We start from the raw sequence: 13,348 nt of genomic DNA on the forward strand, positions 1-13,348 counted from the left end.
CAATTAAAAAACAGGTACGTCTGTGAAAAGAGTGCTGGTCTTGTTGGGGAAGAGAGGAGGGAAGGCATATGCGAAGCGCAGATTCTATCGACTGGTTTTATAATTTGGAGCCCGACTACGCAACCCAATTTGTTTACCTCCATTCTCGGTAACCTACGAAACGGTGGCCCCGTGCTTCCTTTGCGAGTAAACGAAACGTTTTTGTTTTTTTTTTTTACGAGTGAAAGGGATGGGAAAGAAGATATTTCGGAGCGGGAAAATTTAATATATTTTACTTTTGAATTTTTTTTCTTTTTTTCTCTCTTAAATGAAGCTTCGCACTTATTAGAGTCCATGGAGTTGTCATCTACCCTTATAATTAACCATAATTAATATTTTGATCTTTATATTTTAAAAAATAATATTATGATCTATATAAAAATAAAATATTTAATCTAAATTCTCGTTATTTTTTAAGTAATATATTTAAAAAAATTATAAATAAAAATATAATTTTATTATATTTTAAATTATTAATTTTATATATTTTTTTCGATTTATATAAATTTTAAATGAAGAATTAAGATTAAATATTTTAAGTGTGATCGGCAATCCACGTGTGACCCGTCCCACCCGTCCACGTGATATATTTTTAATATTTCTTACGCGCAATTAAGCCTCCTCCCCCGAGGCAAACAAGCGCGTCCTCGATACCATCAAGGAGTTGGGCCGGCTCACTTATGGCGTCATGGTCTAATTACCGGGATAGTTTCACAAAGTAGACGATCTCAGATAGGCATTGTTGGAGCGCCGTTGTTCCGTGCTCGCCTACAAGCGCGCTCTCGTCTTACGGAACATACGGCCATTCCTGCTTGATCGCCGTGTCCAAGTGTCCGAGTCGGCTTGTAAAGGTACAATCTCGATGGATTTTGATTTGGAGGCTGTTAGAGAATCGATTTGTTATCTTGTTTTTTATTCCGATGAGTTTTTCCTCTCGTAAACCCTAATCGTTCGCATTTCTCCGCTTCTTGCTTCGGAATCTTCAGACTGTTTCGTTCCTATAGATTCAACCTTCTTACCTATCTCAACCTCCCTGTGAGTGGAGATTCGTAACCCTAGTTACACCGCTTCCCTTCGGTATTTTGTTTTTGGTTAAATAAAATACATTGAGCTTCTATGTTTTATTAGGCACAATTTTTCAGTTCTTTTGGCATCTTATATGATGCATTAGTATGCATGTGATCCATTTTGGCCGCCTTCATTGTAAGGTAGTAGCCTCAATGGGTCTATTTGTTCATTATATTGTTTTCAGTTTGATGTGTTAAGATTTTGTGTCCGTGAACTGGGAATTATTTTTATCCCAATTATTCTAATCTTTTTACATTTTAATCCATCGAAAAAAGTTCATAAAGCAAAAGAATCTTGTATGCTAAATATGTCATTAATTTTTTTATGCATCATCTTCAGGTTCGTTCAGTATTAGTGCAGTCCCACTATGTTGTTACTGATACTGTAAAAATCTTACCATTGATTTAATTTCTTTTAGCACCTTGTATGAGAATGCGGTGAGATAGTCAACATTTATATAAGTGTCACTTGAGCTTATTTTTCCAGAAATCATCCCTTTTTCCCTTTTTTTGAATGGTTGCTTTGTTGAGTAATATGATTCCTGTTAGTCTTCCAAAGTTTAGTAATAGTACTTAGATTCAAACTAGTTGGAGGAGTCCGAGAGGTATAGAAGAAGATATTTTGAAGATACTTCAGTACTCTTGTGTATTCTTAGTTGATCTAGAGAGGCTTTAAAGAAGAATTTTATTTGAGTATATAAGAAATTTAAGACTGGGGTTTGGGTTAATTCGGGACAGATATTTATTGTATTGGTTTTTCTCATATAACAAAAAATTTAGTTTCTTCCGTCGACATAGGCAATTAATATAGAACCACGTTATGGTATGTTCCTTATTTATTGATCTCAAGAGTTTTTTTTTTTCCTGCTATGTTCCTAATTCTCCACTTTAAAATCCTGCAGAGTCAGTGTTGCAACTTGGAGACTTGCTGTGCTGTAACAAACACTATATTAGTATTTTATTGTGTTTTGCAGGTTGCTTGAGAATAATAGTCTGAGTGGGGTTCTGTTCCATACATCATTTGGCAAATCATGAATTTTATGGCAATAAAAGTCTGATCTTGTTAGACCTTATTGAAGGTAAATGACTGTTCTATGTTGATAATTTCTGATTTTAGCTGAAGCTTCCTGTTTTAATTTTCCAGGGATTTTGAGTTTAATAATCTCACAAATCTCTCTGATATGCTTAACCCTCCTGCAAAAGTCAGTCTTTGGATTTTTCTTATTTTGTGCTTTATTCCTAATATTTTATCATTTGAATAATAGTTACAAATAAGTCGGATGATGTGCAATTATTCAATGATAAAGGATTTGGCATATCTAAACTTTCACATAATTTACTTTTCCATCATAAATCATTTTTGCATGTTAAATTTAGTGTCCCATGATTTGTAACAATACACTAAGGCGAACAGCAAAACTATATAGTGATGATGTTTATGATAAAACATTATCGAATATTATTGTTACTTAGATCTTTATGATCCCAATCAAAATTTATTATTCTTTAATTGATTTCAAATTTTATTTTAATTTAGATTTTTATGATTTATCAATTATTGTCGAACTGAATAGTAAAGCTCATTGTAATATGTCTAAAATGTCAGTGTTTTGAAACCATGTCAACTTGTACTTGGAAAAAGAGCACTTGGATAGTGCACTATGGTTATAATATTTACAAACTAAGATCTCATGTGAACTAATTGAGAATACTACATTCACACTCAATCTTTTATCAATTTTGTAAGATCCACACAATCACACACACACATATATGTACATGTACATGCACATGTACATGTACATATATGTATGTATGTATGTATGTATGTATGTATGTATGTATGTATGTATTTATGTAGAACTAGGTGTCCCAAATAATGCAAATTAGGTGGCGATTCTATGTGTGTATATATATATATACATATATATATATGTATATACATATATATATATATATATGTATATACATATATATATATATATATATATACATATATATAATGTAGAACCAGGTGCCCCTAAGAATGCAAATTAGGTGGTGATTCTATGATATATATATCATAGAATCACCACCTAATTTGCATTATTTTGGACACATAGTTCTACATTGTCGAATCTACTTTGCGATGTTCTCTTTCATTGTCCTATTTGGGTTGACAATCTATATATCTATGGTCCTAGCTCTACTTTGCTCTACTTTGTACCATATTTATCATGATCTAGACTCAAAATCTTCTTAGCCTTTTTTGAGAATTGGACATCCGAAGTACCTTTAGGAATGTTTATTTAATGTCTATATTTCATTCTAGCTCATATACCATTTACCGAGGGTATCAAAAATTGAATTCTTGAACTAAAACTTTGAACTACTTGATGGTTTGGTTGAAATAATGATTTTTAGAAGTAAAAATATTAAACTACTACATGGTTTGATTGATTTATCAATCAAGTATGTTTGAGTCTTTGAGATGAATTGCCTTTTATTAACATAATGAACTTTTGTTTTCTTCTAAACATGTATTTTGAACAAGTGAAAATGCTCAAATCTTTTGAATATAGTGTTATATCATTTGCTTAAAGCACATGGGATACCATAATGGCTAATCCACTTGGATTGCACACTATTGCATCGAGCATCAATTTTTGGCAAGGAATGTGTATCGTATTCCCCCGCCAACTCACCATATTCATCCGGATCATGCCATAAAACAAGAGTATTCCATTGCATATAATAGATCATAAAGTTACTTGATAATTGTCCCTGATATAGGATCTCATCAAGAGTCATAGGCCTTAAGTGAATCTCAATGCTTGAATGAGTTTGACTATGATTAACGTAAGGAAGTTCAAGTTTTATACATTAAGTTTGTGGAGGATCATAAGCTACTTTGGCATGGATGGAGTAATGAAAAATTAAATGAAGATGCAAAGCAAAGAGAAGTATTATACTAAATGTTGAGATACATAAGTGAGATTGAAGGATGAGTTTGAACCAAAAATGTTATCTTTGTCAAACCAAATTAAACTTAATGAAAGTTGTTGCGACATTAAATTATTTTAGTAAAACAAGAAAAGAAAAGAAAAGCTTGAAATGAGATCTAATGGGATTGAATCCTAGACTTCAAGGCAACCTCTTAAGCACCTCTACCTTATTTTAGCCTCATCCTCTTTACCAATCGGATAACCCACTATCATTTCTCTCATTCTTCAACCATTCTTTTATGGAAGCTAGGAAACCCTAGCTCTATCGAAGATTGAGGTAAGAGAAATCTAATTCTTCCCTTGCTATATCTAGGGTTTCAGTTTTACAGATTATAAACTGATCTTTTCAGCTGCTTTTGAGTAACCTAGACTTTGAATGTATCTTTAATTTTTGGGTATGTTTTGGATGATTCTCTTATGGTCTAGCATGACCTTAATCTAAGACTAATGCATCGAGTTATGATTGTTCCAATCTGAGATAGTTAGAATCCCCTATTTTCTGAGAAGGGGTTCTATTTGAGTTGAATTAGACCTCTTAGGAATATGATTAGGCTCTGACCTTTTGATATGTTTTAAAAGATTCCTGTCGGGTTCTGTGAAATTTGAAATTGAATGAATACCACTACTGTACACCAAGATATGAGGTTCAAATAATCCCAACCCAGTTTCAACAAATAGAATAGGTGTTACTAATTGAATTAGGAATGCAGTTTAGCCTCTAAGTGATTTCGTTTTAAGTTGAAATTTGGTGTGTATTTAGTTTTATATATCTCCTAGTTTTTTATAAAATTTCATGATAATCCAAGATCATTTGGTCAACTATAATAGTGAAGTAAAATTTCTTCATAGAATTTTGTGATGGTTTGATTGATACTAGCTAGTTCATTTGATTATAGAGTGAATTATTGAAAAATTTAATGGTTGAATTTAGATAAATTTTTAGGTTTAGTATAGTTTATTTTATGAGGGATTTTATCGAACTTTTCTATAAATTATTGTAATAAATTATTATAAATCAACAATTCAAGATGTAAGGTTCTTAATTAAGGCATTTCGTGACTCTATGCTCTCAATTTGATAGGAATATCGCTCGCTAGCATCCTCGATTATTAAGGAACATGTTCTTTCATTGGTATCTTCAATTTTTAGTTTAATGTATAAGTTTAATTCATTGCAAAATAGTAGTCATATAAATTATCATATGCATAAGATATTTTAGAAAGTATGTTTCCACTGATATAATCGCCATGAGCTAGTCATAAGCTAGATGTGAATGTATATATTTTATAAGCATAAAAATATATGAATTGCGATAAAAATATCTTGTATGTATGCATATATGATGACATGCGGTGTGGGCATGTACTTGTTTTCTATAACGTGTGGTATGGGAGTGCATGAGTATGTTACGACGTGCAATGCACGTATATTCTATGACGTGCAGTGTAGGAGTGCACATATGTATTATGACGTGCATTGTGGGAGTGTATGTATATATTATGGCGTGTGGTGTGGGAGTGCATGTATATATTATGACGTGCGCTGTGGGAGTGCACGTATGTATTATGACGTATAGTGTGGGAGTGCATGTATATATTATGACATGGAGTGTGGGAGTGCACGTATATATTATGATCAGTGATTGCAAAAGGCGCTCGGGCGCTCGCCTAGGCGCTCGGGCGAGGCGAGGCGAGGCCCGAGCGCCTCGCTAATGTCCCAGGCGGCGCGCTTCAAACAGGCGCCGCCTGGGCGCTCGCCCGAGCCCAGGCGCTGGGCGCTTCGGGCGAGCGCCTGGGTAAACCAAGGCGACCGAACCAGAATTTTAGGTCTGGTTCGGTCCTGGTTCGGTTATTAGTTGGTTCAATCGAACCAACTAAACCGATATAACCCCAACCCTAACCCTAACCCAACACTAACCTGCTGCCGCTGCCGCTCTCGATCCCGATCCCGATCGCGATCTCGACGCTCGCTGCCGCTGCTCGCGCCTCCCGCGAGCCTTCCCGCTGCTCGCGCCTCCCGCGAGCCCTCTCGCTGCTCGCGCCTCCTACGAGCCCTTCCGCTGCTCGCACCTTCCGCGAGCCCTCTCGCCTCCTGTGAGCCCTCCCGCGAGCCTTCCCGCTGCTCGCGCCTCCCTCGAGGCCTCCCGCTGCTCGCGCCTTCCTCTCCCTTTCCCTTTCCCGCTGCCGCTGCCGCCGCCGCTCGCCGCTGCCGCTGCCGCCGCCGCTCGCCGCTGCTGCTGCTGCTGCCGCTCGCCGCTGCTGTTGCTGCCGCCGCTCGCCGCTGCTGCTGCTGCTGCCGCTCGCCGCTGCTGCTGCCGCCGCTCGCCGCTGCTGCTGCTGCAGCCGCTCGCCGCTGCTGTTGCTGCCGCCGCTCGCCGCTACTGCCGCCGCCGCTGCTGCTGCCGCTCGCCGCTGCTTCCTCCTTTCTTCATCAGGCTCAGTATACTCTTACTATTAAGTTTATTTGAATTTTAAAATGATTAATTTTCTGTTAATAGATTAATAATATATTATTTTGATTTTAATGTTATTAATTTTTATTTATTTGAAATTATTGTTAGGTTTCAACATAAATGGCAAGTGCAGAAAGCAACTCAATAGAGTCTCCAATGGTATCAAAAAAAGATCCTGCGTGGAAGTATAATTATTTGAAGGATCCGAAAGATCCTAATGCAGTGACTTGTATATTCTGCGATAAGACTACCAGAGGTGGTATTTTTCGTGCAAAACAACATCTAGTAGGAAATTTCAAGAATGCAGCAGCTTGCAAAAAATGTCCACCTGAGATAAAAGAAGAGTTGCTGAATTATATGAATGAAAAGAAGACACAAAAGAATGAATCTTATGGGAATTTACCAGAAGACAATGTTGAACATATCAGAGATGAAGAAGAAGATTATTCTACGAGTATTAACCCAAGTGAAAAAAGAGTATACGACAAAAAGGGAAAAGAAGTTATGAGTACTAAAAAAGGTAGAAAAGGACCGATGGATCTATATATGCTTCAAGGATCCCAGAAACAACAAGGGCAAGCAGGAGGCTCAAAATTGAGACAAACAAATATAAGTGATGCTTGTGATAAAGAAATAAGAGGAAGAACAATTCAGCACATTGCTCGCTTCTTCTATCAGGCTGGTCTTCCCCTTAGTACAACTCGTTTAGACAGTTTTAAGGATATGATTGAAGCTATTGGAAGATATGGTGCAGGATTAAAACCTCCAAGTTATTATGAGATGCGAGTTCCATTGCTGCAAAAAGAGTTGAATTATACAAATGACTTACTAAAGGGTCATAAAGAATCATGGGCAACACATGGTTGCTCTATTATGTCAGATGTTTGGACTGATAGGAGGCGTAGGAGTATAATTAATTTTATGGTTAATTGTTCTTTAGGGACTATGTTTGTGAAGTCAATAGATGCTTCATCTTTTGTAAAATCTGGAGACAAGATATATGATTTACTTGACAACTTCGTGGAAGAAATTGGAGAACAAAATATCGTTCAAATCATAACCGACAATGGAAGCAACTATGTTTTAGCTGGTAATATTCATCTTTTGATTTTGTTAATTATTTTATCTTCAATTAAGTGTGTTAAACTCTTAAGTCTTATCATTTTTGTTATCCTTTGTCTCAGGTAAATTGCTTGAATCAAAAAGACAACACTTGTATTGGACTCCATGTGCAGCACATTGTATTGATTTAATGTTGGAAGATATTGGAAAGATCTTAGAAATCAAGAAGACCTTAGAAAGGGCAATTTTTGTTGTTGGATTTCTTTATAATCACATTGGGGCTTTGAATATGATGAGAGAATTTACAGGGAATAAAGAATTAGTGAGACATGGTGTTACCCGATTTGCTACTTCATTCTTGACATTACAGAGCATGCATCGTCAAAAACATACTCTGAGAAATATGTTTACCTCTGAGAAATGGGTGACAAGCAAATGGGCAAAAGAAGCAAAAGGCAAGAGGGCTGCTGATATCATCTTAATGCCATCCTTTTGGAATCATGTAGTTTATATATTAAAGGTAATGGGCCCTCTTGTTCGAGTCCTTCGATTGGCGGATAATGAAAATAAGCCTGCAATGGGATATATTTATGAGGCTATGGATAGAGCAAAGGAGACGATTAAAAGATCTTTTAATGAAAATGAAGAAAAATATGAGAAAATTTTTACAATCATTGACGAAAGATGGAATTGTCAACTTCATCGTCCCTTACATGCAGCAGGATATTATTTGAACCCTGAATTCTTTTATAAGATTAAATCTGTTGGATTTGATGCAGAAGTTTTGGGTGGGTTATATCAGTGTGTTGCAAGATTAGTTCCCAGCATTGAGGTTCAAGATAAGATTATTCATGAATTATCTTTATATAAAAATGCTGAAGGTCTTTTTGGAATTCCAATTGCCGTTCGATCCAGGACAACTACCTCTCCAGGTATTAATAATTTGATATAATTAATTTCATATATATTATGTTACTATGTTATTGCTAATAATAACATAAATTTTGCAGCTGAATAGTGGAGTCTATTTGGAAATTCCATCCCGAACTTACAGAAATTTGCTGTCAAAGTACTTAGTTTGACATGTAGTGCTTCGGGTTGTGAGCGAAACTAGAGTGTCTTTGAGCATGTAAGTATTACTAAATATTTTTATTTTAATTAATTTATTTATTTAGATATATGTATTAATATATTTTTAAATTATATGACATGACAGATTCACTCGAAGAGAAGAAATCGGTTAGAACATCAACGATTGCACGATCTTGTTTACATAAAGTATAATCAAGCTTTGAAGACTCGTCATGATTTGAAAAATAGATTTGATTCAATCTCATTGCAAGATATTGATGATTCAAATGAGTGGTTAGTAGGAGAAATGGGTGCTAACTTGCAAGATGCTGAAGACGAGCTTGTATTTGAAGATGATAGATTGACGTGGGGAGATGTGGCAAGAGCTTCAGGTGCTGGAGAATTACAAACATATACAAGACAGATGTTAAAGAGAAAAATGAGTGCAAAAGCATCAAGCTCGGCTCCTACTATTGTTGAAGACATAGAGAATGAAACATATCTTGATGAAGAGGAAGGAATCGAAGAACAAGAGGAAGAAGACGAATTCAATGAAGATGATTTGTGTGAAAATGACGATAATATTGATTATGATGAATGACTTTAATGTAAAATGTTAATGTTTTGAATTTTGAAACTTTTTGTTAATGTGACATTGTGATTTTGTATCTTAGATTTTCTTAATTTAATAGCATATTTTTATTTAAAATTTTAAATAATTATATTTATTAATTATATTATATATTTTTATATTTTAGCGCCTCGCTTCGCTCGGGCGAGCGCCTGGGCGAGCGCCTAGCGCCTCGGGCGTTTTTGGACCTTGGCGCCTAGCGCTTTTTAAATCACTGATTATGATGACATACGGTGTGAAAGTATACGTATATGTTATAATATGAGGTGTAGAACTTTGTGAGTTCACCATGCTTACTACATGTGCATATAAGCATTTTGAATTATTTCTACGTAGAATTTTAACTCTTTATTTTGCATATGCTATGTTATAGGGTTATGCTTGCTAAATAAGTCATAGGATGAGGGGTTTACCGTTAAATATCTTATACTAATGATTTTGAAATGTTGTATACATAACATGATGCATGTTCACCTGAATAAAGCTTTGAAGACTTATACTTACTGAGTAATTACTTACTGGAGACTCTAATTTGCATATAAGGATACTAGTTCCCAACCCAAGTGATTGGGCAGGAAAGTAAACACGTGCAAGCCCATGCTAGTGTAGATCTAAACGATGACCTGTGGGAATTTTGTGTATAAATTTTAAATATGTTATATTTATGTTTTTCTTTGGTTAGAAGTTATAATCATGTACATGTGTCAAAAATATTATGTAAAGCAAAAGCCTTATGATTTTGATTAGTAAATTAGTATGTTTTAATTTTAAAATTGCATGCCTTCCGTTGCACTCTTATCGATCAATAATGAAACTTGAAAATATGATATCCTACTTTAGTCATGCATGTAGGGTATGAATGAAACTAGGAGTAAGATGCTACATAAACGATTCTTGAAGGATCTTGTGGATCATTCTTCTCTGATTTCTTTCTGGTGTGAGGGGTTTATCTTGGATGCTTTTGGGGGAATTGTTAGTGTTTGTGAATCTTTTTAGGCTTAGCAACCTGTCAATGGATTAAGGAGTTCTTTGGTAAAGAAAATGTTAATACGACTTTTTGATGAACAATACATGCTTGGGGAACAATGATTCAAGTATTCAATCGATGACTTGCGGATGGCACCAAAGAGTTCTATATCAAAAACTTGTAATACTGACTGGTGGCAGTTAACACCTTAAAGAAAGTGTACCAATTCACCATAAGCCCATCAATCTTGTTCTTTCCATCTCAAAAACTTGTAATGCTGAGTGGGGGCAGTTATCACCTTAGAGAAAGTGTACTAAAACACCAAAAGGCCATCAATTGTTCTTTTCATCTCAATTTTGTTTTATTTTGATCTATTAATTCTTCAAACAATTTTAGATAATTCCCACTAAAATTCAGTTTATGAACTTTCTTAAATCTTCCAGTACGTAACATTAAAATTGCTAATAATTGGAGGCCAAATGACCTTGGTGGAGCATTCGTCTGTTATTATCAATTTGAGCACACTTAGAAGTTGGTATGAGAAAGATGCAAATGCAGTAGACCTCACAATAATTTTGAATTGGTAGATGATGACATAAACATGCTTTATGTTATAGTATAAATTTTATATGGTTCTTTATTCTACTAGTTCTTGTATCACCTTTTCTTCCTAGGATGGCTATTGGTAGTTTGTCTGCAAATGAACTCATTTATGATCAATAACCTTTTACTTATGTTGTTCCAGTGTTGATGATTAATTAGGTTTTATTATTCCTTTCACAAAGAGTTCCTTGGTTATGGAAAAAACTATATTTTCATTTGTTTAATTTCAATGTCCTAGAAATTTATGACCAATTTTATGCTTGTGTTAAGGAATTCCATTGCAGGTGTGAAAATATCTACATTATATATGTGTAAAGGTATGGGGTCTTGTGACCTATGGTTCATGCATTGATAATCTTTTCAACTCTATGCTTATAGTAAAATTGCTTGATATACCTGACCAAAAGGTTGCTCTACTTTTGAACTTTAAAGGGTTTAATTGCTTCTTTAAGTTATAGTTAAATAAAAGGAAAATTTATTGTTAGCTCTAAGTTTTTTATAACATAATCTAAGTCCGAAAATGAGTGCAGCTCATATTGTAACACAAGGATGCTTTAAGTAGTAAGCTTCTAGGATAACTGTATAGTTTTCTGTCAGCAACACCTAGACAATATAACTGAAGAGTTTTGCATGGGAAACTCCCGTTGGATGATGGGCTTGGATGTTTGGATGTAGACAAATTGATGGTTCTCCTTCTGCAACTCAGCAAAGACATTGCTAAGTCCCACTAAGTCGTCAGCTTTTGTCCATACATATTGGCATTGATTAGTCTAAAAAATGGTGTATGCTTCTTCCACTGCTGTTAGTAATCAGAAACAGTTTTATTTTCCTTATTCTGTTGTTCTCGTGGACGATATTTACTATCAGAAGTTTGAAATATGCACATGCTTCCATGTCTGTATATTTCATATCAATTACATCATATTCTGAATGGAAATTGCATCAATTCTGTTAATCAAGCATCAGATTAGTGCAGTCCTGTACATTGGCTAGCGATTTTTAAACCTCTGTTTCTCCCTCTTGACAGGTTTATTTGAAGCTTTTACCTTGACTCAAAAAGTTTTGGAATCAATTCTATGTGAACCACTTTGACAAGATGTTATGTATGCATTCATATTTGAAGCTTAGAGACAATAAGACAATTATAGGTTAGAAGATCCTGTGTGTTAGTTTCATTCATTTTGCTAGGAGTCACTGCTCATATCTTATACTTTTTTTCTCCAATGATCGAGTGGGTCTTCTTCATGGATTTAGATGCTGTTCTCATACCAATTTTGATAATCTATCAGATTGTTATCAGCCAATACCACCCGATGTTATTGAAAAAAATGATTTATCCACGGCAGTAAAAACTATATGCTTCATCATTGTTACTTAGATGGAGAGGTAAATATTGTGTAGGTATGTATTGGTTCAAACAATATTTTAAGTAATGATCTTGGTTCCTAATGGTTGTAGGAATCACCTGATGTAATAGTCAAGCCTTTTGGAGGTCACATGGTAATTTTCTTTATAGTATGTATACCCATGAAGTGCAACTAGCACTGAACCAAAATCTATTGACATCGTCCAATAAACATACGATGTAATATAAATGTTTAGAACATGAATTTTAACACTAGCTTTTGTTACTGTGGGTGTTCAATGCTGAAATATCAAAGAAAATGACAATATGTTTACATATTCAATAATTCTATTGGAAGCTGATATTGGGAGTTGCTAATCCTACATTGTAACATATAAATTCATCAAATGTGCACACAGCTTTTTTGTCTCTAGCTGATATTGTTGTCTTTGGTCTTTTTCCATGGGAAGTGTCTTACATACGAATTAGATCATGATGCTTTACTATTAAATAGTTTTTCAAGGATGTTATTTAGGTAATATTTATTAGTTGTCTATCATGAATGATTGAAGGCGTTAACCCTCATCTAAAGAACAATTTGTTATGTCTTTAGGTTGCTTTCTACTATTGACAGTCTTCAATGGCAGTTCCCATTTGAGTCTTTTGGGTATATAGTATAAAGAAGATTTTACAGATCAACTTTAAACTGATATCGAACCAATTTTAATGATATTATCAATTATATTTTCAGCTTGCAGCAATGTTCCATGTAGATGGGCAAACGTGTGTCTTTGCAAACCGAGTACTTGATTTTCTCTGACTTTTGTTGCATTTGTATTTACAATACTGTTCTTATCAACACATTAATCTTCCATTGTTATTAATTTTTTTAGCAAAAATTATCTAAACGTCTATTGTATCTGGAAGTTAAACTCGAGAGCAAATATTTGAATAATTGATTCATTATATTTTGGCACAAAAAAAAAACAGATGAACTGTCATGTCAGCAGCAGAATTAAGCATGGGATAGATGAGTCGTTGGAAGTAAGTAAACGAAAAAAGACAAATTTATTCTGCTAGTAATATGTGTGATCTTTGCAGATGAAATATGTGTGCCGGAGGCTTAG

At 34.8% G+C, this 13,348-nt stretch overlaps 1 protein-coding gene and 1 long non-coding RNA gene across 3 annotated transcripts; both read left to right on the forward strand.

Moving 5' to 3' along the window:
• Positions 1-678: 678 nt before the first annotated feature.
• LOC135644874 (uncharacterized) lies at positions 679-12,348 on the forward strand. Its single transcript, XR_010498615.1, has 3 exons — positions 679-890; positions 2,081-2,185; positions 11,904-12,348. It is a non-coding gene; the product is annotated as an uncharacterized LOC135644874 (long non-coding RNA).
• On the forward strand, positions 6,627-11,775 carry LOC135644873 (uncharacterized). Of its 2 annotated transcripts, XM_065162817.1 has the most exons (4): positions 6,627-7,632; positions 7,727-8,536; positions 8,615-8,733; positions 8,821-11,775. In XM_065162817.1, exons 1-3 carry the CDS (start codon positions 6,663-6,665, stop codon positions 8,620-8,622), a joined length of 1,788 nt encoding a protein of 595 aa, XP_065018889.1. In that variant the 5' UTR covers positions 6,627-6,662; the 3' UTR covers positions 8,623-8,733; positions 8,821-11,775. The 2 variants fall into 2 exon arrangements, with proteins under 2 accessions (XP_065018889.1, XP_065018888.1); XM_065162816.1 differs by having other exon boundaries at positions 7,727-8,733.
• Positions 12,349-13,348: the final 1,000 nt, after the last annotated feature.

This window comes from Musa acuminata, chromosome BXJ3-8 (genome assembly GCF_036884655.1).
Source record: "Musa acuminata AAA Group cultivar baxijiao chromosome BXJ3-8, Cavendish_Baxijiao_AAA, whole genome shotgun sequence".
Classification (NCBI taxonomy): domain Eukaryota; kingdom Viridiplantae; phylum Streptophyta; class Magnoliopsida; order Zingiberales; family Musaceae; genus Musa; species Musa acuminata.